At 46.8% G+C, this 24,124-nt stretch overlaps 1 protein-coding gene across 1 annotated transcript; it reads left to right on the forward strand.

Annotated features, from left to right (window-relative positions):
• The first annotated feature begins 240 nt into the window (after nt 1-240).
• On the forward strand, nt 241-2,621 carry LOC136495384 (ferric reduction oxidase 7, chloroplastic-like). The gene is made up of 6 exons (XM_066491325.1): nt 241-336; nt 583-910; nt 1,007-1,277; nt 1,371-1,626; nt 1,730-2,162; nt 2,281-2,621. The coding sequence occupies exons 1-6, from the start codon at nt 265-267 to the stop codon at nt 2,469-2,471; spliced, it is 1,551 nt and encodes a 516-aa protein (XP_066347422.1). The 5' UTR covers nt 241-264; the 3' UTR covers nt 2,472-2,621.
• The last annotated feature ends 21,503 nt before the right edge of the window (nt 2,622-24,124 follow it).

The raw sequence follows: 24,124 nt of genomic DNA on the forward strand, positions 1-24,124 counted from the left end.
GATTATCATGATCTTGATATTTGAGAACACATCTTTTATATTTGTGATCATGTCTGTGATGTTTCAGCTATGTAAAACAATGTTTCACATATGTTTCGGCTCTATAATTTGTTTTATCATCATGTTAACATTTGTCATGAAGTGTTTCTGTCTTGTTATTCATGACTTCACTCTCCTTTTTATTGCGTTATTTTTATGGATTAAAATAAATATGAAAATGCCTTATTGTTCAATAGATACCACGTTTGGTTGGGGCATCTCACTATGGCTCTCTTTACATTGCATGGCTTGTGCTATGTGATCTCATGGTCCATGGAAGGGCGCCTCCGTGAAGAAGTAAGTGCTAAGTGATTTAGACCCATTCAGGGTTAATGATTTGCGACGATTAAGAAAATTAAGCACTGTCTACTAAATCACACAATGGAAAATATTTTGAAGGATAAACACTGAATTAGATTGTTCTCGATCCGTGATCAAAGATGGCTTAATTTTTGGTTGACGGCATATAGTAATTTGTTGCTACACGTGTCATGTATCTCAGAACACTAGTAACAAGCCATGTTGGCTTTTGTTTTTCTATAGATGAGAGAATGGAAGGAAGTTGGAGTAGCAAACCTGCCTGGTGTGATCAGCTTGTCAGCCGGCCTACTTATGTGGGTGACATCACTTCACCCAGTGAGGAAGAGGTTCTTTGAGCTCTTCTTCTACACCCACCAGCTCTACGTCGTCTTCATCGTGTTCTTGGCGTTCCATGTCGGCGACTTCATCTTCAGTATTTCTGCCGGGGCTGTGTTCCTCTTCATGCTCGACCGCTTTTTAAGGTTCTGGCAGTCAAGGGCCAAAGTTGACATCATTTCAGCTGCCTGCCGCCCGTGTGGGACGGTGGAGCTAGTATTCTCAAAACCACCAGGTAAAGAGCCAATTCCCTTGCTCTGTATTAATCACTGTTCCATTCCTGTTGTCGCGGTTCCTTAAGGCTTGAACAATTGCCTCTTGTGTTCTACAGGCCTCCGCTATAATGCTTTGAGTTTCATCTTCATTCAAGTGCGCGAGCTATCGTTCTTGCAGTGGCATCCGTTCAGTGTATCTTCAAGTCCCATGGATGGGAGATACCACATGTCGGTTCTCATAAAAGTACTCGGCACATGGACTGAAAAACTGAGGAACATCATCACCGATGTCCAGGAGAAGAACAGGGGTGACTCTGAGTTGCAATGCGGACGCATGACAGCCTGCGTGGAAGGCCCGTATGGGCATGAATCACCCTACCACTTGATGTGAGTTCTCACTTGATCCGAATACTCCCTAGCTGCTAGTTGATGCCACTGGATAAATTTTAAGTTCGTGGCTTCTGCCCGATACGTGTTCAGGTACGAGAATCTCATCTTGGTGGCAGGAGGCATTGGAATATCGCCGTTCTTGGAGATCTTGAGCGACATAATCCACAGGATCGAGGAGGGCAGGCAATGCATGCCCAAGAACGTGCTGGTCCTTTGGTCAGTTAAGGAGTCAAAGGAGCTTTCTCTCCTGTCCGCTGTTGATGCTCAGACCATCAGTTCATCTGTGTCGGACAAGTTACAACTGGACATCCAGGCCTTCGTGACTCAAGAATCCCTGCCCCCATTGGTAAGAACAAGTCATCAGTTAACGGCTCTTAAAGAATCTTCTTCTCCCTTTTCATACACAACCGCAGAAGTAATAGCTCACTGTTATTGTCGTGGACGACCAGAAAGTCCCTGGCATGTTCGTCAAGAATGGCACGACCATGTCCGGGCTGGTCGGCACCGGGGACAACTTCTGGGCGGCCGCGTACTTCGTGGCGTCCACGCTCGGCTTCCTCCTGGCGTACACCCTTGTGCACGTGTACTACGTGAAGCCGCACAACGTGGTTGCGTGGTGGTACCGGGGCCTCCTGTTCATGCTGTGCATGGTTGCCGGCGTCGCCCTTCCCGGCGGGCTTGTGGTTCTCCTGTGGCATGTGTCGGAGAAGCAGAGGTTGGAGGGCGACAAGTGGGACGCCGTCGCCGCCACCGCTTCCCAGTCACCTTACGCCGAGCAGACAGGCCCCGCGGCTGCGGCGGGTGGTGGTGACGACGCTGTTCCCAGCGTCAGCCTCGCCGCCCTGCGGACGACCCGGTACGGGTGCCGGACGAACTTCGAAGGTAACTGACCTGTTCACACATACAGCACGCAGCCTTGACCTTTGGAGCTGATCACTGTATGCAACGATCGGGCCGCGCGAACTAACGGCGGATCGAGTTGTTTGTGGACTAATTTCAGCGGAGTTCGCGGCGTTCGCGGAGCGCGCCGGGGACGCGGCGGACGTAGGCGTGCTGGTGTGCGGACCGCAGGGGCTGCAGACGAGCGTGGCGAGGGAGTGCAGGGAGCGGAACCTCCGCCGCGGCGGCGGGGCGGAGAAGAGCAGGAGCGGCGCGGTCTTCCATTTCAACAGCCACAGCTTCGACCTCTAGACTCTAATCACACACGTCTTGATCGGTCGGTTCAACGAACACGTACATCGATACATGTTGCACAGCACACACACGGTAGCTAGATATACATGTTCTTCCTGTATGACATATGATGAATAATTTAATATCGTGTATATGTATGTACTGTAATGCTCACCGAACGTCTCATCTACTCACTGTCACATGCATCGCTCGTCTAAATAAATAAAAAAACAAAATCAATTCTTGGCCGCCTAGCCTCGCTCCGCCTGTCCAACGGGCACCTCTCTCTCGTGCTTCCCTGCTATTCATCTCTCTCTCGCTCGCTTGCCCACCCTAGCGCGCGCCCTCCTCCACTCCGGCGTCCTCCTCCCCCACCTAGACGACTTCTTTCCCCACCCTGGGGGCACCCCTCCCCCCACCCCGGTGTCCTCATCCACCGGGAGCCTCCAATGCTGCAGGTGGCCCTCTTCCCCACCCCCATGGCCATGGCACTCCTTGCCTCCCATCCCCAACCGTCGCCACCGAGCCAATCCCGGGTACTACTGGCGCTAGTGGCAGTGGTGCTCGCGCACAGCCGCTCGCCGTCGTCTTTGACCCCGACGACCGAAATCGACTAGCCCAGCCTTTCCCTTCCCTTATGTTGCATATGTATGTTTCAAGTGTTTCAGATGTATGTTGCAATTATTTCATATAGATGTTGCAAAAATAGATCGAGGGATGTTGCACATGTTGCAATTATTTCAGAGGCATATTGCAAGCGAATGTTTCGAGTGTTTCAGGTGTTTTAGAGGTATGTTGCAAGTGTTTCAGATGGATGTTGCAAAAGTAGATCGGGATGTTGCATATGTTGCAATGGTTGTACACGTATGTTGCAAAGGTCTGCCACAAATGTTTTATCTGTGTTTTCCGGATGCATGTTGCAAGTGTGTTTATCTAGATGTTGCATATGTTTCACACCTATATTGTATGTGTTTTATTTAGATATTGCGTGTGGTTGCAATGGTTTTCAAGTGTTTTGAGGTGTTTTTTCAAGTGTTTCAAAAGTATGTTTCAAGTGTTTCATCTGTCTTCAGACGTATGTTGCAACAGTTGTATTTGGATGTGTCAAAAGCAGATCGGGTGTTGGATCTCTCCTCCCCACCTTCTGCTGCATCGTCTCGGTGTGCCTCCTCCCAAAACTGTCAGGGCATCCATACGACGTCGTGGCCGGGTCCTTCAAATTGGAGGCGCCGCCCCCTTCCCCTCTTGTCGCTCGGGCGGCGTGGGCCCCGCATGGAGCGCGGAAGTGGAGTGCAACGTGCGAGCGTCGGCCCGGACGTCCGGGCGCTAGCACTGCCGATGTATGTATAGCTGATAATTACTACTATAGTAAGGTATAGGAGATGTATAAATCTATATGCGTGTTAGCGTGTAGGTGTAGCATATGCATGGTAGAAGCGCGAAGGTTAAAGGCTAACAAATCACACGAAATCTTGTCATGTTTCGCGTCTAATGCATGAAGTTGTGTTTTTATTATGGATCTCTGAGTCTGTCAAGGTATACTATGTTGCATTGCAAGATTTAGTAGTGAAAAGATTTATCTTTTGGTGCGTTTGGGATTCCTGGTGAAAAGATTTGTCTTTAGCGTTTGGGATTCCTGGGTAAAAAATGTTTTACAGGGCTAAGACCTTTATACAGATAAAATTTTCCTTTTGATTAAAAAGAAGGTGTTTTTAACAAAGAATAACTTGTTGAAGAGGGAGGGGTTGGAAATGTGACACAAAGTGCCACTTCTGTGGTTTGACGCCTCTTCTTTTATTGTCATATAGCAAGCTTTTTGTGAAATCGAGTTTTCATTATTTTTAATATTCAACCACCAGACGTCGGTACAGTTCACTTGTGTGGTTTTTGTAGTTAAAGAGTTTTGCTCCAATGTTTAGAAACCAAGTGATAGTGGGTATGTCAGTGATGTGCTGTAGAAATGATTCTATGTTCAAAAGAACAAATATAACACCTTCTTGCAGTTTTTTTGGTTTTGGGAGGGAGTAGGGGATGTATTCGTGCAAATGGTTATAACTATCTGTTGACGGCAGTTAACAACGATTATAAACCGTCATTATAATATGCATAAGGGCATAAATATAATCATCAACGAAGGTCTAGGGGTTTAAACTAACAAATTCCACGAGTTTTGGTGAATCTGTATTTTCTGCAGGATTTATCCAGAAAACCGTCAAGGTGGACCAACATGTCAGATTTAATCACGCTTATACATAGCAAAAACGACCCCAGAAGGTTTCAGAAGACTCAAGAGGACTCCACACTGAAGCAGAGGACGAGATGCCGCCAGGCCAGCCCCACCTATAGGCCGCTCGGCCCTTGGGGCCCACTGTCAGCCTCCATGTCGCAATGTCAGTTCTCCACCGCCTCCTAGGTTGCATCTACGTCGTTCTTTAAGTCGGTTTAATCCAAGGGCTCACGATTGACGCTACGACCTATATATACTAGCCCCTGCCACCCCTTGAGGCATAAGTCATTTGAGAAGACAGAAACCCTAATCATCCTCAGAGCTCCACCATATTCTAGGGCATAACTAGTTAGGCTAGGTCTAGAGAGAAGCAAGCAGGCTTCGCTTGGATTGCTGATCTTGTCAAGAGCGTTGTTTGGTATATTTTTTGTACCTCCACTCTTTTGTATCTCTCATTACTTTTATATGTTTGCTACAATTGTTATGACAACATTGGTATTCACAATATTCATGTTCTTAGTTATAATGTGCATCATCTATTTTGATTACATACTTAGTATAGCTAGTTTATCATTATGTTTGTGCATAAGTTCGTATAGCGCTCGCTCTGGTGTACACGGGGTGAGTGGTCGACATTGTGTAAGCGTGGTGCTTATACGTTGTTTACCTGTGGATACACCCTATATTCTGGGTCATTTGGTAGATCACGGATGTGACACTCCCGTTGAGTCCTTTGTAGTCTACTCCTCGAATATAGATGTGTAACACCTTCGGTGTTACGCTATAAACCAACTACTAAATTATATCACGATCATCGTGTTTGTGTAATAATGCATGTGATAGAAGGTGTTGATAAATTTTTGTAGCCTAAAATAATCAATAAAAATGTTAAATCAATGTTGATGCAATAGCTCATGTATATCAAGTAGGGTCTAAAACCAATTTTTATTAAGCAAAAATGCTATAGAACATATGTGTAACACCTTAATAAAGTTTGAAGTACACACTTTGTAGAAGATAGTGCAACTTTTGTTTTAACAAGATAATAACGCTAGCTAATATTTCTAATAGCATGGAAATCAAATTTGAAACAAACATCAGCCAAGACTGAGTTAATTTCCTCAGTCTAGAAAAACAGAATGGCAAGGCTATGTTTGGGGATTTATTCTGAGAAAATTAGTTAGAAAATGGTGTCACGTGTAGTCTCTTTTTGATAGCCTAATGTGTTCTCCATGATGTAGCAAAGGTGGTTTAGTCTCAACTCGCATGGATTAGTTGCTACACATGCTTTAAAATTCGTGCACGTCGCATGTCTCGGGCTAGCTGTCCCTGTGTGCGTGGTCACCTCGTGTGGGAACTCGGCGTCACCGTGCTTGGGTGCACCACGTGCACACGCACTGCAGCGCATTGGCGGCCGAGGCCGTCTTGGCCTGGCCGTGGCTCGGTTGTGCCTTGGCCGCTCTGGCCACAGCGCCTGCTGCCGGTAAGCCACGAGCCACGATGCCCCGCTGCCGCTGCCACCCTACACGCTGCTCCCCTACCTAGCTCTGTGCTGCTGCAGCTGTGCTGCCTCTGGCTCGCACTGCTTAGCTGTTGCGCATGTGGGCTTGCCTCTCCTTCCCTGTCGCCATGCGCGACACTTCGCCATTAATGGAGCTGTGGCCGCATTCATGCTGTGCTACCCCACAGCCTGCACACGCATGTTTTGGCTTTGGCGCCAGAGCGCGTGTCGCCCTGGTCGTGTCGGTCGCGTCCCGCTAAGCCGACATCGCGTCGAGTTCTAGTATTCCCCTCCCTTCTCTTCTCTCTCCCACAATGGCCGACTGAGCCATGACTTTAAGTGTGGCAGGGAGAGGTCATCTCGGGTCTCGTCGTGGTGTCTCTGGCACCGCCATCAAGCTGTCTAGCCGTCTGCCCTGACCCCAATTTTGGAGCTTTGCCCCGCCACCATGCCGTTAAGGCCGAGCCGCCTACCACCGTGGGCAGCTCCCATCGGACCGCCTAGAGCCAAATTGGCTGAACTGCTAGACTCACCTCGAACCCCTCCTCGCCATGCATACACCTACTGTTGTCCCAACGCTGTTGACGCGGTCATGTCCGCTGTGGCTCGCCGCTGAGCTCGTCGCGCGTACGCGGCCAGCCTTGCTCAGGGCGTCTTCGGCCGAACCATCGCCTCCGCAAGGACCGTGGTGAGTCCCTGATACTCACCCGCTATCGCTACTGCCCCACGAGTGTAGCAGCTCATCGGAACGCGACTGCCACCATTGCAGGTTGCCTGCCGTCGTGGGGGAAGCCGTCGTACATCGTCTCCGGCCTCTGAACCGTGGCTCGATGCCACACGTCGACCCCTAGGTGAGCATCGACCCTCTAGGTGAGGCGTGGAGGTCCCCAGTCGACCGGCGTGACCACCCTATGTTGGCCGATGCCGCGCCGGTGAGCACGAGGGTGTCGGGGACCTATCCGTTGTAAAGAAGAGGAAATGTAAGGGCCTTTGTGCATAAGTGTTGTCTCTAGGAATAGTAGCATGGACCGCAGGTTGTTTGTCCAAAAGCCAAGGGGTTTTCTGCTAGAGCGTCAGCGCGCCTGCGGGCTCCCTACGTGGGCCGTCTTCGCGCGCGGGCCAAGGCCGCGTTGGGCCGTTTTGGTCTTTTTCTTTTTCTAGCCGAATTAGTAAAGCTTTTCTATTTTAATTCCGAGTTAGATTTGTATATTTAATATAAATTCGTACGAATATCAAAAAATCGTAAAACAAATTTTATTAGGTTCCTAAAATTGTGATCTATCTGCTAGTATATTTTGTTCATATAGTTTTATAATATTTTTAGGAGTTATATAATTAATTTGAGATGCTTAATATTGTAAGATATAAACTTGAAGGAATTTTTGTGATAAATTGGTGATAGTGTTGGCTCTGAAACTTTCACAGTAAATCCCTAACATTATTAGGTGCTCACTTTAATTTTTGTAGCTCCATAATAATTAGTTTGCTAAGGTAGCTAAATGAGCCCTAGTTCAAAAATATATATTTAATCAATAAAATGCCAAAGCACCTTGGGATTTTAAAACTAGAACATTATTTTGGAGACAAAGCCTTACTTGACGACGTGGATACGGAGACCAGTACGTTACTCATTAAATCTGGCTCGTTAGCTTGTGGAGTGTAATCGTATTTTTAAGAGTTACAGTTACCGTTGATTAATTACGTCTCTGCGTTGCGTCCACATATATCATAATAGGAACAACGATGGATCAGGGAGTCGACTGAAGTAGCGAAAAAGATGATGCCTTGATGATCATGTCATTATGATGAAATATGAACTTTTGGTTATATCTTACCCAGGCAAGCCCCGGTGCATAACTCCTATCATTCTACATTTTATCTTATGCTTGTGCATTAAGTTTTAAGCAGTTGAATGAAAACCACTTGCATATATATATATCCTTATCCTATGAGTCCTACTAATATGCCAGGATCATGTAGATTGCTATGTTATAGAATCCGGTAGAGGTCGAGTGATTACCTGTCACTCATGAGAGTTAAGAAAGATATTATTTTTGTTATTATATTACTGTCATAGGGAATATATGTAAATAATAATTGGAGACCGGGCGGAATGATACTTTGGATCTGGACTTGGTTTGGTATTCGAGCGAGGCTCGGATTGCACTTGTTTCATCTGTGTCGATTGAGGACCATCCGTTGCTGTGGATGGTAGTCAGGTCACAGACTTATTATCCTGAGCACATACTTGCTTATGGGAGCAGGAATGCTCGTTGCTCTCTTGTCGTGGGTTTTAGCTCTTTTTGGGCCGACTGATTGGAGGCGGGGATAGTGGAAGTCTAAGCACCACACTGAATTCGGGACCCAGGAGTGGGGGCTTGGAGTCCAAGTTTGGATAGGGACCTGGACCCCTTAATAAGACAGTGGTGGGTTGGTCTTACTTGTGCCTAGGGTATAAGTGGGGCGTGTGTTTCGGGGTACCTAGCTGTGATATATTAGTTCACGAATCACCATGTGATGCAGTACAACTTGGCTATGGTCTAGCACCGTAGTAAGAACTGGAATATGAAATATGGTAAAATGGTTCTGATTGCTTAACACCTGCTTGAAAGTAACATAGGTGCTCACATAAAATGGTTAGTTAATGAATGTGGTAGAACCGCCTGAAATAACATACTTACGGAGGTGCTCGTCTTCCGCTAGACACTAAGCACCCTGAAAGCAAGCTACAGCGAGCGGTGTCCGTTGGGCACACCCCGAGGGAGAACCCGAAAGATCCACATTTTTCCTAAGGATCCAATAATGAGAACGAGTTAGAATACAAGTCCATTTCATACATTAGAGTTTCTTAAAAGTACATTATTACAATACCAAATACCAGAGTGCGGAATGAATAACAGCGGAATTTAAAAAGATAACATCTAGCGATACGGGACGAGGATTCCATCTGAGCCCACCAGAAGGATCCTCCACACAAGGTACTCTTCAAGCATCACCTGCAACAGGGGTAAATAAATCCTGAGTACACAATGTACTCGCAAGACTTACCCGAATAGTGGGAATAATTTCCCGACTCCAAGGAATATGATAGGCTTTATGGTTTGCTGGTTTTCTTTAGCAGAAAGCAATACTAATAGTGAGTCATTATTTATGTATTATTATTTTATCAGCCGTATTAAGTTATCAACTAGCCAGTCTATATAAGCACATGTCTACTTGCAAGCAAGGGTTGAGCAATCCGTTATATTTCTTCTCCTTTCTTCACTTTCAGTTCTTACTACGGTGCTAAACCGTAAACAAGCCGTACCGAATCGTCCGGCGATTCGTGAATCAATGTGCCCAGCTAGGTGCCCTAAAAACACACGCCCCGCTTGTACCCCAAGCACAAGTAGGACTAACCCACCACTCTCCTATCCCGGGTGTCCAGGTCCCCGTCCAAACTTGGACTCCAAGCCCTCACTCCCGAGTCCTGGACTCAGTGCGGTACAAGGACCTCCACCACCTCCTCTTCCCATCAGCCAGTCCAGAAAGAGCCGAATCCATGACAAGAGAGCAGCAAGCCTTCCCTGCACCCATACCCAAGTATGCGCTTGGGACAATAATATGTGACTTGCCTAGAGTCATATGCAACGACCGGTCCTTAATTGACACAGACAGGAAAAAAGTGTAACCGAGCCATGCCTTGTTGGCCATAGGGCACAACCCCTCACACCCACCAGTATCCAATCCAGATCCCTGCCCGGTCACCGTTTTCCTTTCCACCATTTTATCATGAGTGTTCATATTTTATTACCTATTTGCGAGTAACGACAGGTTACTCACGCTACCGATATCCTGAGCATAGCGACTACTCGACCTGTACTAGTAGGACTCACGGGTGGATATATTTATGCATGTAGTTTCCATAAAAATGCCTGTAACGTAAATACACATCATACATATATTCAATGATCATTTAAAAATAGGGGTTATGCACCGGGGCTTGCCTTAGGCAAGCGCTGGGTCAGCAGGGTCAGCACCAACAGGCTCCTGAGCGTCCTCCTGTGCAAAGATCTTCTCCTCGTACTCCTTGATCACCTCGTCGTACTCCGGCTCACCGACGGGCATGAAATCTACCAGTTCATGATCTACATGAAATGATGATGCAACGTTTAATAACATAACAACAGCAGCTCTTAAAATATAAGTACATCGATTAAACTACTAAGCTAGTGCTATCGACCGCGGTGCTCAATTACCTATTGCTATCGACGACAAGTATCAGGTAAGGCATTCATCGTCATTCCAGCAACTATCGACATTTTCACCGCTAACACCGATTTCCGCGATATACCAATACAAGGGTAATAGCTATTTTATTAATGACACTTTTTAATGCTACAAAATTTATAGCGAGCATCTAATATCCATGGGAACCTACTGTGAAATTTCAAGGCTAACACTATTGCCGATTTGCCACAATAATTCCTACAATTATTGATCGATATACGCTAAGCTTTCTAATTAGATTTTATAAGCCTATCATCATAACAGCTAACTGTGAACTAACCACACTAACAAATAAATGGCATTTTTGTGAACCTAATAAACTTGGTTTCACTATTTTTGGACAACTACGCAATTTACTATGATTTATCGAAGTTGGATTCATAACTAAAAATAAATAAGCACTTCTATTTTCTGGAAATTAAGAAAACTGAATTCTCCTCCTTGGCCCATTATGCGCTGGCTTGGCCCAGCGTGCCATCCTGCCCGCACGCGTCAGCAGGCTGCCGCGCGGCCCACGCGGAGGCGCAGCCCAGCCGGCCAACGGCCCGCGACGGGGGAAGGCCCGCACGCGCAGGCACTTATACATGGGCACCCCCGAAGTACTACGAAATCACAGCGAGCTCTAAGACACTATTTCCCCAGTTTGAGCTTTTATAGCTGCACCCTCTCTTTTCTCCTCCTTCACCTCGGCAAAGTCCCTGGCCCTAAGGCGTGCACCGGCGTGACAACACGGGCACTGGACGACCACGCTGGCGCCACCCGACCTCCCACTACTCAACTAAGAGGCCGATGATTACCTCGAGGACAAAACACGGCGACTGGAAGTGCTATGGTGGACAGGGGCGTCGTCCCGAACTCCCTCCCCGGCGGTGGCCCTTGACCTACAAAGGCGGGCGTGTTCTAGTAAGCAACAATGAAGGCAAAGCCAACACAAGAGCTAGCGAGCACTAGGGAGTGCTCACGGATACCTTTGCGTTGATGGTTCAGATGGAGGTGGTCTGAGCAGAGCTAGCCATGTGCGCGCGAGGTGGTGCGGCGGTGCCCGACGGTGGCATGGCTGCACCAGAGACTGCAACATGGTGGTAGGGCTTAAACTAAGGTGAGCACGGTGACACCCGACTGGAGGAGAGGCTAGTAGCATAAGGGATTGGACTGAGATGCTTAGGTGGCGGTGGTAGCCGACGGCGTGGGCACTCCCGGTCTTAAGGACCCGGTGAGCGGCAATTTGAAATTGGAGCACAGGACTGAGCTACAGGCGGTGATGCGGGGTCGGTAGGGCTGCAGGCTATCTGGCAGAGTTGCACACCCGACCAATTTGAACCAAGACGCTGCTACCTCGGTGAATTTGAAGGAAGCGTCTCGGCGGCCATGGAAACAGCAGAGGCAGGGGGGGTCCAGTCATGGCTTGGCTTGGTCCGTCTGCGACGTCAATGCAATGAGCCAACACACCATTACGGGTGACAGCAGGACAAGCGGGACATGCCCTAGACGGCTGTCCGCACAGCCACTGCAGTAAGACGACGAGGCGCGGTATGGCGCCACCGTGGCGGTAGCGCCAGACAAAAGCCATAGGGCGATGCGACGCGGAGGGGATGGCGGAGCAGGCGGGCGTCCTTCGCGCGATCAGCCAAGGAAAGTCAGCGGATCAGTGCCGAGTGTGGCCGCTGGCGACGTGAATGCGAGACCCGATGCGCCTACAGCCACAGTGAGGTAGAGTTGGTCAGTGGCCTGGGCGTAGCGCCTCAGATGGCGAGATGACCCACACACCAGCAAGTGCAGTAGGCGGCCAAAGGCAGCAGCACAGGGCCCGCTCATGTCACAACATGGCGGCATAAGTGGCCACAGAGGCCTTGGCCGGTAGCGGAGCAGCAGCGGTGGCCAGGGCTGGCAGCGGAGGCAGACGAGCAGCGATGGTGGCAGGCGAGCAGCGACGGTGGTAGGCGAGCAGCGATGGTGGCAGGCGAGCTTGGCACACCGCGCAAAGGTCGCGCGTGCACCGACGCGGTGGTGGGCGCAGCCAATGTGGCAATGCGTGCGGCCCATGCGGTAGTGAGTGCTGGCGGACCAACAACGGTGGTGACCACACCCAGGGTGACGCCCTGTACCATGCACGCTTTTTAAAGCGGCCAGAAAACTCTTTCGCAAAGCCCTAAACGCCAAACCAATTGCTCGATGCGCAAGAGGGTACATCAAGCTATCTACCGTAGTCAAAATATCGTGCTACCTCCTAAGACAATCGCTCCACACAGCTCGCCAAAAGTGGCTTCGTCGACCACTTCTGAAACTCATGCGAACAACATCGAATCGAACGATTCCACGTCAAAATCCCATTTCTGACCTACGGGACGTACTACTAGCTACCCATATCCTCGACCGCACCTATTACATCGCCGTTAGTCAAACATCCTGTAGCATTTTTATTTTGACAATAATTCAATAGAATACTAAACAATATTATATGAAACGTAACCTTTGTCTCATGTTTCGTATGAATGTTTCAGGTGCCGAACATCGAATTATAATTCATGTCATACACACATGCACATAATTATGATTCTCATGAAATGTTTAGCAGGAATAATACAATGTAACACAGAGGGTGTTACAATGAACTAATGATGACTGCTAATAAAAATGAATATAAGGACGCACGTTTAGTAATGCTTCCGCAGATGCAATAACCCACAAGCCAGATAACCTTGCATATCCTCAAAGTCTTTTATTTTCCTCCTGTTGGGTAAGTCTTGCTGAGTACAATCGAGTACTCAGGGTTTTATTCCCTGTTGTAGGTGATCGGAGGATACTTAGAGCCGACTCTTGTGTGTGGAAATCTCCTGGTGGGCTCAGAGAGGATTCCTTTCATGCTACGACCGTAGTGTTTATTTATAACCCTCACGAAAGGTTTTTATAAGAAAAGATGTAAAATCTGCTAGCATCTCTTGTATAAAAATGTCCACTATGTTAATGCTCCATCATGTCTTTAAATTAATCCTGCTTCCTCTATAACTCTAATAACATTATTATATTCCGTTGTTATAGTAAATTGAGGTAATATTCTGGTACTATAATAAAGTGATGTAAGAAATGACTTAAGAATGTTGTAAGCTTTATTATCTCATTTATGATCCTGATAGAAAAATGTGGATTTTTTAGTTCTCCCTTGGGTGTGCTTGATGAAACTGTGTAGTTTAGTGTCCACTCTTGGGCACTTAGTTTCTAATAGAAGACAAGTACTCCTGGGAGGCATTAGACTAGACGGTTCTACCATAGGTGGTGTCATAGCATAAATGAGGAAATAAAGCTTCAAAATCCTTTTGTAAACTAAAATTTGACAATCTATTTGTGCAAAAAGTTAGGGCATTTAACTACAAAGTATATAAGTAGCCCTATTGCTATAGTTAAGCATCCGGAATAGGTTTAACTAGTTTTTCTCCGATGGACTGACTCTCACGTAGCATACGATCTTTAAGTCGGTTGCACTGGTACTGTTTTAAGCCGTCTTGACCATATTGCTGGTAGATGCACCCTTCATAGATGTCACGCGAGTCATATGGTGCACGACTGACCCATCCCTGTTTAGGAGTTACTGTGCCACTGTGGCTTCATGCTTTGCGTTCGCCTATGGTTCACGCCTGTCGTAACCCACGTCTCTCCGTACTCCTTTCTGTGCTCTTATCGGATCCTTGCCCTACAGCCATACTAGTCATTAATGGCCTCGGACATCATTTGTCTCGAACATGCAAAAAATTCGATCGATTCATTTGTAGTGATCTCACGTAGGAACCTTAGTGGACTGCGCTAGGACCACTGACCGCTCAGCCATTATAAGCAGGGCCTAGCCTAGCCATTGTTACCACCACCCAATGCACTCTAGCTTGCCTAGTTTTTTTCCCCTTTTGAGCAAGCTTTTTGATCAATCCTTCCTTACAACCACCCACCAGGAATGGCAGGAGCCTAGGTTAGCAGTTACTGCCTGAACACTGAGGGTTTTCCCAAAATCCTGTATGCCACCCTACAAAAACTCAGGGTCAAAGATCATCCCGAGTATGAGGGCCATGAGTATGAAAAGCATGGCATGGAGTAGGGTGAAGTTACCATCTATATTGGAAAGAGTGAGGAGTTTCCCGACATCACTGAAGCCCAGAATGTGACCGCAATCGGGTTTTGCTTCATCAACACCTACCAAGTGGTGGCACACAAAGCCTTGCGACACCTTTGCCAGATCTATGAAGAGCCCATAGCTCATACCCCCATGAGGTTCTTTCCACCTTTGGAAAAGAATCGACGGGTATGGAGGGCTCACATGGAGGCTTTGTAAGGGTAGGATGCGCAAGAAGACAATCCAACTGTGGTGCACTTGACCATGTACCTACTTGCTCTGGATGAGCAGTACGACCGACAAGCCTCGAAGCTGAGGAAGTGCCTCCGGCGAGCTGAGGATGCCAAGATCTTTTCCAGGATGCTCTAGGTGTAGCTTGCTGATGCGCATGCCAGTGTGGCAGCCGTAGAGAGTCAAGAGACTGCCATGTTGGAAGCCCTAAAGGACGCTAAAGATCAGCATGCCCATCAGCTAGGAGAGGCCTATCTTGTCACTAGGGCTAAGCATAGGACGCTGGCCGCTGAAAGGTAGGTTCCCATGATCTTGGAGGGAAATCCCTATCCACCCACTGGAAAGAAGGAGAACTAGTATTGCAGTACCGCCAGCACCCCCACCCTCAAAAGTGTTAGAAGTAGAGCCCTTGTTTCCCCTCACTCAGCCACTGCCTAGAGAGGAGGCATATCCATAGCCTAGGCGGTAAAAAAAACCCACCAAGCCTAGGAAGGAAGATGTGTGGTCCGACAAAGTAGATTAGTTGCCTTGGGAAGATGTACCCATAGTTAGTGGTGTCTCTCGTCGCTGTCCTCCAGTATTATAATCTTTCTGTTGTATTTCGTCCGTAGTTGTTGAGATCATCTGATCATAAGGAAGGTGAATGATGTGTCAATAATGGGAGAGTGAATGCCTATATGTTGCACCAGTATAAGGACATTTGGGATGTGCATTTTATTTATGTCATTATGTTTATTGTGTCCATCTATCCTTAGGTCTCATTAGACGTGCTTAAGGTTTTCAAGGGCGACGTTAAGTGGGTTACAAGAGAGACACCATTCAGATGCCAGCAGACCAACCATGATGGGATAACGTAGGACACTGTATCAACTAATTGTGGATGTCCCAGCAGAGCACTTGAATCTCTTTAAATCAAATTCGTTGTGGGATTTGAATTTTCTTGTCCCTTGTTGCGAAAGGAACCCTTGTTGTTTAAATCTTCCCTTGCAATACTCCTATGGTTCTGTGGTCTATGACCCCACCGCCTTCATTGCGTGTAAGTTGGTAATAGTTGCATGTTAATAGCTTATGGTGCTGCAACAAAACCGAGGGCCCCTGTGGAATAGCTGCCACATGGTGACGCTGCTCGGCACGTGCTGGTATCAAGGTTGTTGACCAAGCACCTTTACCAAGTTACACCGCCGTACCGCTTTTGATACAAAATATTCTTCTTGGAAATATTCGGGTGTTTGAATAGGAAATCCACAACGGGTTGATGAAATAGTGTTCCCCCAAAGTAAATAAGAGAATGTGGTTTTGGAGGAAGCATGTATGTCGTGATTTGAGTTCGTACAAAAGGTTGGCGCATATGGTGAACAAGGGAAGGAAAAGAAAAACAACAAGGAAAAGTTAGCCCTCGGGTAGTAGTGAGTGATTGGAAAAAAAAGCCTGAGTGGATGTCATGTCCCAAGCACTGTGTCCAGCTCAACCATGTTATGCACGCCGATCACTATTGCCGCATGCCCTACGGATGCCATCAGTGTCCGGGTCCACTAGCAACCTATCCTCGCGTAACCACGACATTATGCCGCATCCACCGTACTCATGCACTATGCGCTTCTCCTTTTCTCGGCATTCGATTGGCCCTTTTATCGGACCCCCTCCTATTTTCCTCTTTTAGGGACACGGCCGCCCACACGTCTCCCTCATCGAGCGAACTCCTCTCCTCTCCTTTTTCCTCCCTCCACTCAAGCTCGCGTAGGGAGCACACCATGTCTGACCTTTTCCTCACTACATAAACCATTAGTGTCTTCCATCCACGCCACCTTCATTCCTGGTGCGCTGCACCACCACCTCCGTTTGCCACTATAAGATGCCCTTGGCCTTTGCTCTCCTTCATCTGCACCCCCCTCGAATCCGAAGCAGAGCTACGAGATCCAGTGGTATCTTGGAACTAGGTTTGTCAGCTGAGGTGATTGCGTAATCTGAGAAGAAAAAGGGATCTGGTTTTTATCAAAGAAGTTCAAGTCCACCTTTGGTTAGTTGGTCTTAGGATTCATGATGTTTGAGTTCTCGGTCTCCTGTTTCTGGATCTGTTGGACATACGCCATGTTTTGGATAATCATTTTCTTATTGTTTCTCCATTGTCTTCGTCTATCTCGACTTCTAGATTAAGCCTTAGTTGTACTAGGTTGTTCTTAACCATGTATCTCTAAATCCCTGTGTGGTTTAGTGTTTGACGTCATGTAATTTTAGATCTACGAAGTGTAATTGTATTTTTTTTTCTGATTCATGTTTCAAATCTCGAGACAAGATTTTGTTTAAGGGGGTAGAGCTGTAACACCCTTAGTGTTATGCCCTAAACCAACTACTAAATCATGTCACAAGCATCATGTTTGTGTAATAATGCATTTGATAGGAGGTGTTGATAAATTCTCGTAGCCTTAATCAATGTTGATGCAATAGCTCATGTATATCAAGTAGGGTCTAAAACCAATTTTTATTAAACAAAAATGCTATAGAACATATATGTGACACCTTAATAAAGTTTGAAGTACACACTTTGTAGAAGATAGTGCAACTTTTGTTTTAACAAGATAATAATGCTAGCTAATATTTCTAATAGCTTGCAAATCAAATTTGAAACAAACATCAACCAAGACTTAGTCAATTTCCTAAGTCTAAAAAACAAAATGGCAAGGCTATGTTTGGGGATTTATTCTGAGAAAATTAGTTAGAAAATGGTGTCACATGTAGTCTCTTTTTGATAGCCTAATGTGTTCTCTGTGATGTAGCAAAGGTGGTTTAGTCTCAACTCGCATGGATTAGTTGCTACACACACTTTAAAATTCATGCACGTCGCATGTCTTGGGCTGGCTGTCCCTGTGTGCGCGGTCACCTCATGCGGGAACTCGGCGTTGCCATGCTTGGGTGCACCACATGCACACGCACTGTAGTGCATTGGCCAGCCGAGGCCATGGCAACACTATCCCCCTTTTGCCATCTTTTTGACAAATGTTGCAAAACACACCCCCATTACAACACAATTTGTGGTGATGCAAATGGCGTCAAGTGGCAATAGGGTCGAAATCTAGTAGACGTACCACCAGCTGCACACATTTGCACAATCAACCTTCAACAGTTAACACACCTCTAGCAATTTCCGGTGATCACAACTCCATTCAGTCAGACCGACATCTGTGTTGGCCGTGGCTCAGTTGTGCCTTGGCTGCTCTGGTCACAGGCCATGTTGCCCCGCTGACGCTACCGCCCTACACGCTGCTCCCCTACCTAGCTCTGTGTTGCCGCTACTATGCTACCTCTGCCTCGCACTATTGAGCTGCTATGACCCTTCCCCTGTCATGTTGCGCATGTGGACTTGCCTCTCCTTCCCTGTTGCCATACGCGACGCTCCGCCATTAATGGAGCTACGACCGCATTCACGCCGCGCTACCCCACCGCCTGCACGCGCATGTTTTGGCTTTGGTGCTAGAGCGCGTGTCATCCTGGTCACGTCGATCGTGTCCCGCCAAGCTGACGTCGTGTCGAGTTCCAGTATTCCCCTACCCTCTCTTCTCTCTCCCACCATGGCCGACTGAGCCATGACTTTAACTGCGGTAGGGAGAGGTCATCTCGGGTCATGTTGTGGTGTCTCTAGCACCGCCATCAAGCCACCTAGCCAGCTGTCCTCACCCTGCCTTGATTGGCACCCGGCCGAGCTCCAATTTTGGAGCTTTGCCCACCACCATGCCATTAAGGCCGAGCCACCCATCATCGTGGGCAGCTTCCACCGGACTGCCTGGAGCCAAATTGGTTGCACTACTAGACTCGCCTCGAACCCCTCCTCGCCATGCGCACCTAAGATGTACCCCTACTGCTGTCCCAATGCTACTGATGTGGTCGTGTCCACCGTGGCTTGTCACCGAGCTCGCCACGCATACGTGGCCAGCCTTGCTTGGGACGTCTTTGACTGAACCATCGCCTTCGCTAGGACCGTGGTGAGCCCCTGATACTCACCCGCTAATGCTACTACCCCGCGAGTGTAGCAGCTCACTGGAATGCGGCCGCCACCGCTGCAGGTCTCATCGCTAGGACTTTGGTGAGTCCCTGATACTCACCTGCTAACAACACTGTGGCAATAATTTCAAGCAATAGCAACACTGTTATATTTGGTTGCAAGAGCATCAGACAGTTGCAACGCCAATCAATACTAATGCAACTAAATGTCATCATGGAAATATTATTAACCAATAGCAACACTTTTCAAAAAAGGGTTACTATAGGTCTCACCTCTTACAATGCCAAACGTAAAAATTGCAATGCACTATTTTTGTGGCAACACTATCCCCCTTTTGCCATCTTTTTGACAAATGTTGCAAAACACACCCCTATTACAACACAATTTGTGGTGATGCAAATGGCGTCAAGTGGCAATAGGGTCGAAATCTAGTAGATGTACCACCAGCTGCACACATTTGCACAATCAACCTTCAATAGTCAACACACCTCTAGCAATTTCCGGTGATCACAACTCCATTCAGTCAGACCGACCTCTATGTTTTCTTCAACAATGCGCTTCACACAAAAGCAGTCACCGGACACATTTACATTTTGTCCGATGAGTTCGTTTCTGTTAGCACCAAATTGTCCGATGTTTGCATTTTCCTCCTTTAACTTCTCCATACGTACTCTAATTAAAGTTGTTTCATTGGATTCCTCTAGACCATTTGTTCATCAAGTTTACACCACCATGCATACTGAAATTTAGGTTGAGCTTTGCAGACTCAAATTCCCTTCTTAAAGTTTACACCTAACTTTTGAAGGTCTTCAATCTTGAGTCCTCACTTGCAACAACATCTGTGATCCTTGCCCTTAATCTTAAGTCATATATAGCTTTGCTTTACTCTTGATTGTTCTTTGTCTTCAATCATGAGTTCTTGATCGTCTTGCCATAAACTCTTAGGGATGTCTTCATTTTCATGCATTGTGGCATAACGTTACATTTGATTCTCCAAACCATACATTAGCCACACATATCAAGTTATCCTCATGCACTATGGCATAACATTACACTTGATCCCCAAACCATACATTAGCCACACATATCAAGTTATCCTCAATTCCTTTTATCATCATAATTTGAGGACACTTTCTTGTTCATGCTTTGTGGCCCAACATAAGATATGTTACTCCAAACACACATGTTAGTCATAAAATAAAAGTTGTCATTAACCACTAAAACCACTTACCTGATCGAGGGGCCTAGAAGCTCACACTATGCTCATGGTGTCACCATTTCACAGATACGACCAAATATTTCATGTGGGCGCGTTTGCGTTGCCTGTCGGGTCGATGACAACGAAAGCAATCGTGCCTATCTGAGTTGTCGGGTAAGTTGCAGGCGCCAATTTGGAATTATGATAGGAAAAAGTCACATGACCCCCTCACCTTTAGCGCTGCGCCTACTTTACCCTCAAAACTTTAAAACCGTCTAACAAGCACATTAAAGTTTCCCAAACCGTTTAATTAACCCCTTAGAGTGGTTTTGGTGGCTGGTTTTGCCTACGTGGCACTCCAACATGGAAAGGCAGGACAGGGTGGCGGCGGACCCCGATGTCAGTCCCTTAGGCTCCCCAACACAGCGTCCGACCGTCTCTTCATGGATTCCTCTACGGAGCGTCTGGTGTTCATGAAGGCCGCTGGAGAGGATGCTGTCGCCTTCACCCTCTCCGTCCTCAATGACCCCACGCCACTGTCCATGGGATGCTCCGGGAGGATCCTTCCTTCGGCGTGGCCGGCTGCTATGACACCGCCTTCTAGGCCCTCTTGTCGTGACCCGCCCCCTCCTCCTCCTTCCTCGTGCTGAAGTCGTAGGCCGCCGCCCGGACCTAGCAGCCCATGGGCAAAGGGCATCATGGCGTTCGTGCTACGACCACCTCAGGTGGCGCTACAATGATGTTGCGTTGCGGGCGCCTGGCTCCGTATGCCCCTATGTGTTCTGCGCTGCCGCCACCGCCAACAGCGAGAGAGACGCAACACGGAGATCCACTTCCTTGAGGCCTCCTATCGCTGTCAAGGCGTGACACGAAGCTCCACTTCCTTGAGGCCTTCCTCAAGGCACGCGACGCTGGGTGTGGCCGTGACTTCCTCTAGTGCCACTACCGCATCACAGATGAGCACGGGGTCTAGTGCAAGCTGCCGAGTCCTCACGCTACTATGCTATCCTCGATGACCTCACCGCCAAGGCAGTCAGCACCGGCTTCAGCGTGGCCGGAGGAGGACGGACGAACGTGACGCCTGAGCAGCATCCAGAACGACGACGGCGGCAGGGTCACCAGCGCAGCAGACGAGCATGGCCCTGAGCACTACCTACACAATGGAGGAGAGGAGCCGTGTCTAGATTAGTGCCGCTCCTGTTGGATCCAGCGAAGGACCAGGCGGCAGAGCCCGAGCAGATGTGGTCGGCGGTATGCATCTCTCCCGGCCTCTTGTCTCGATTTCTCTCATTTTTCCAAATGATGAGTACATGCAGGCCTATACTGTAATAGAACCGCCCAATTTATACAAGATCAAGTATGGCTATCCCCGCTAACATGTTGACACACACATACTTTCACTCATATAAACCCGGTAGTCCGCCGAGTGTCCCGAAAGACCTCGGTAAATCAACATCACAACCAAGATCGCGTGATTAAGCAAATACACATCACATACACAGGGTTGCAGCGAAAATAATATTACAAATGAATTCACAAATAATAATACAAGTTTGGGTTTCAAAACTGATTAGTGAAAACAACATGGCTTTCAAAAGATTGCATTAATATATGTTCCAAATACATTGCTAGCATAAGTGACATCATCCGACAAAAGCATATAGATGAGAAGTAACTATAGAATCACCGAGCCACCGGCGGTTAGCCACCATCTTCACAGGCCAAGAACTTCACCTGCAACATGGTGGGATAAACCCTGAGTACGAGAAGGTACTCAGCTAGACTTACCTGTCAAAACCAGAAATAAAGGACACCAAGGGTCATGCAAGGCCTTTCAGGTGGGCTAGCTTGACACAGTTGCATAAAAGAGCTTATGATTATAGTAACCAATTTAAACTTAGCATCAAGCTTATCATCATTTACCTGTCCACTAGATTAGCACATGTACTAGAGCACTCACTTATTAGGAGCAAACAATATTAACCATAGCAGGTATAATAAGGCTATCATCATCATATCATCATTTCTGAACCATTAAGTTATTTAGTGTATCTACATTGGAGATAAGCCCGTCAAGTTCTCACTAACCGGGAGAGACGGCGACTCGAATCGAATTACAACTCAGCTGAGGGGGTATTCCTAACTCTCACCCTAGGCATACTTAGCAAGGGTAGCCAGTGGGTCACCTTTGGTACAACTCAGGAACCAAATTCGTGGGTTCGATCAGCGCCAGCACTCTCAGGGATTACCCTTCTGCCAGGACGATCAGGACTTTTAAATCACCTGCCCTTGGACTCACGCCTACGGCTCCCTTCCGAGGCGTACTTTATACTTATCGACTCCCGGCCTGAGGTGAGCTACTCGGCTTCGCGGTCGGTCTTCAGGACACGGCCAACTAAGAGAGAGGCATGCGTTCAACATGAACAGGAAAGGCTCCAAGAATTCAGTCCTTAATCGACACAGACGGAGTCACTACAAACCAGGCAAGCCTCCGTCCGGTCTTCATTTCAAATTAAGACTGGTTCTTTTCCACGATAGCAAATATAGCCAACCGTGCCATATGTATATTCCTATATCTCGCAGGTGACAGGAAATCACCTAACTTCTACCGTGTTCAAGCAGGGCTAAGCACTACACGAGCCTGAGCTACATAGGATTCAGGGTAACAATATCTGGACAAGGATTGGGTAACCAATGCAGCAAGGGTTTGCATCCAACACCTAAACTTAATGCAACAATATATGAAATAATAATACTGTAACTGCAGTTCAGAAATTAGGAGGCTTAATATGCTCCGGGGCTTGCCTGGGATCCGACACAAGTCAGTTCAGTTAGCTTGCACCGTCATGGTGATATCTCCGGTCCTAGCACTTGCTTAGTCCTTCCATCTTCGGGATATATCCACCAAACCAAATCTTCGGGTTTGGCTCCAACATCGCATCCTTCACATGGTGCATCTAGCGTACCTAGATGAGATGCAATATACAAGTGCATAAATATGAAGAATAGTACCATGAGATGCATCACAAAATAGCAAGCAAGACAAGCATAGTTTACACTAACACACTTAAGTACTTTGCGATGCTTAACTTAAACATCACACAATCTATCATACTAAGATGGCAAAGAAGACGACAACACCAAGCATGACACAAGTTTCCTAAGATCTCAGGTGCTCTAACTCAGTCATCATTCAAGGCATAAGTCACACTTAACAATATACAAGCAAACACTATAATTGGAATCTGCCAATTTCTGGACATGCAAACAGCAGCTACAAGATTTAGCTATAACTGGAGTTACACAAATCCAAATGACTTGCAAGAAGACATTTTGGAAAGCTTATGAAATTATCTACATTTAATCTATAACCATCACAGCATGATTCCCAAGTTAAGTAGGTCGAAATTATACCTTTACAGAAACTGGTCCACAATTGACAGAGAGCAGCCATTTCTGAAATCTAACTTTAAACAGGCATAACTCACAAACCACAAAACCAAATACCACCAAATTTTAACAGAAGCTAGATATATGAATTATCTACAACTTTGTTATTATCACCAAAAGCTCATTCAAATCCTAACTAGATCAAACACTAGCATCTTTCAGATCTGCTCAGAATACAATTAAAACCTGACAGAAGACTTAAAAGTCATGTAACTCCTACACTATCTGGCCTATGACCTTACAATTTGAACACAAGCAAGATCATGAAATTTTCTACAACTTTTGTATTCACTACAACCATAGCAAACATCATTTACACCACAAAAATAATTGCACAAGCAAAACTGCAAATGCAACCCAACAGCAGTGGTACAGAAAACTGATAAGAACTTCAGAGAAGCACAATTGGAGTTCTAGACCTCCAACAAACATGAACCATAACTTTTTGAAAAGCCTAGGAAGTTACCTACAACTTTCTTATTCTCATATTAAGATGATTCTTCAGTTAGAAGGGTCAATTAATCCTATAATTGCATCTCTGTCCAAAACATAGACAGAATATGACATGCCACTTTAAACAGCTATAATTGGAGTTATACATGTCCAATAAATGTGGTTCTAGACTTTTTATAAAGATTATCAAATTCTAAACAACTTTGTTCTAAACACCTAAAGCTAATTCTACAATTAAGAAGGCCC

This window comes from Miscanthus floridulus, chromosome 12 (genome assembly GCF_019320115.1).
Source record: "Miscanthus floridulus cultivar M001 chromosome 12, ASM1932011v1, whole genome shotgun sequence".
Lineage (NCBI taxonomy): Eukaryota > Viridiplantae > Streptophyta > Magnoliopsida > Poales > Poaceae > Miscanthus > Miscanthus floridulus.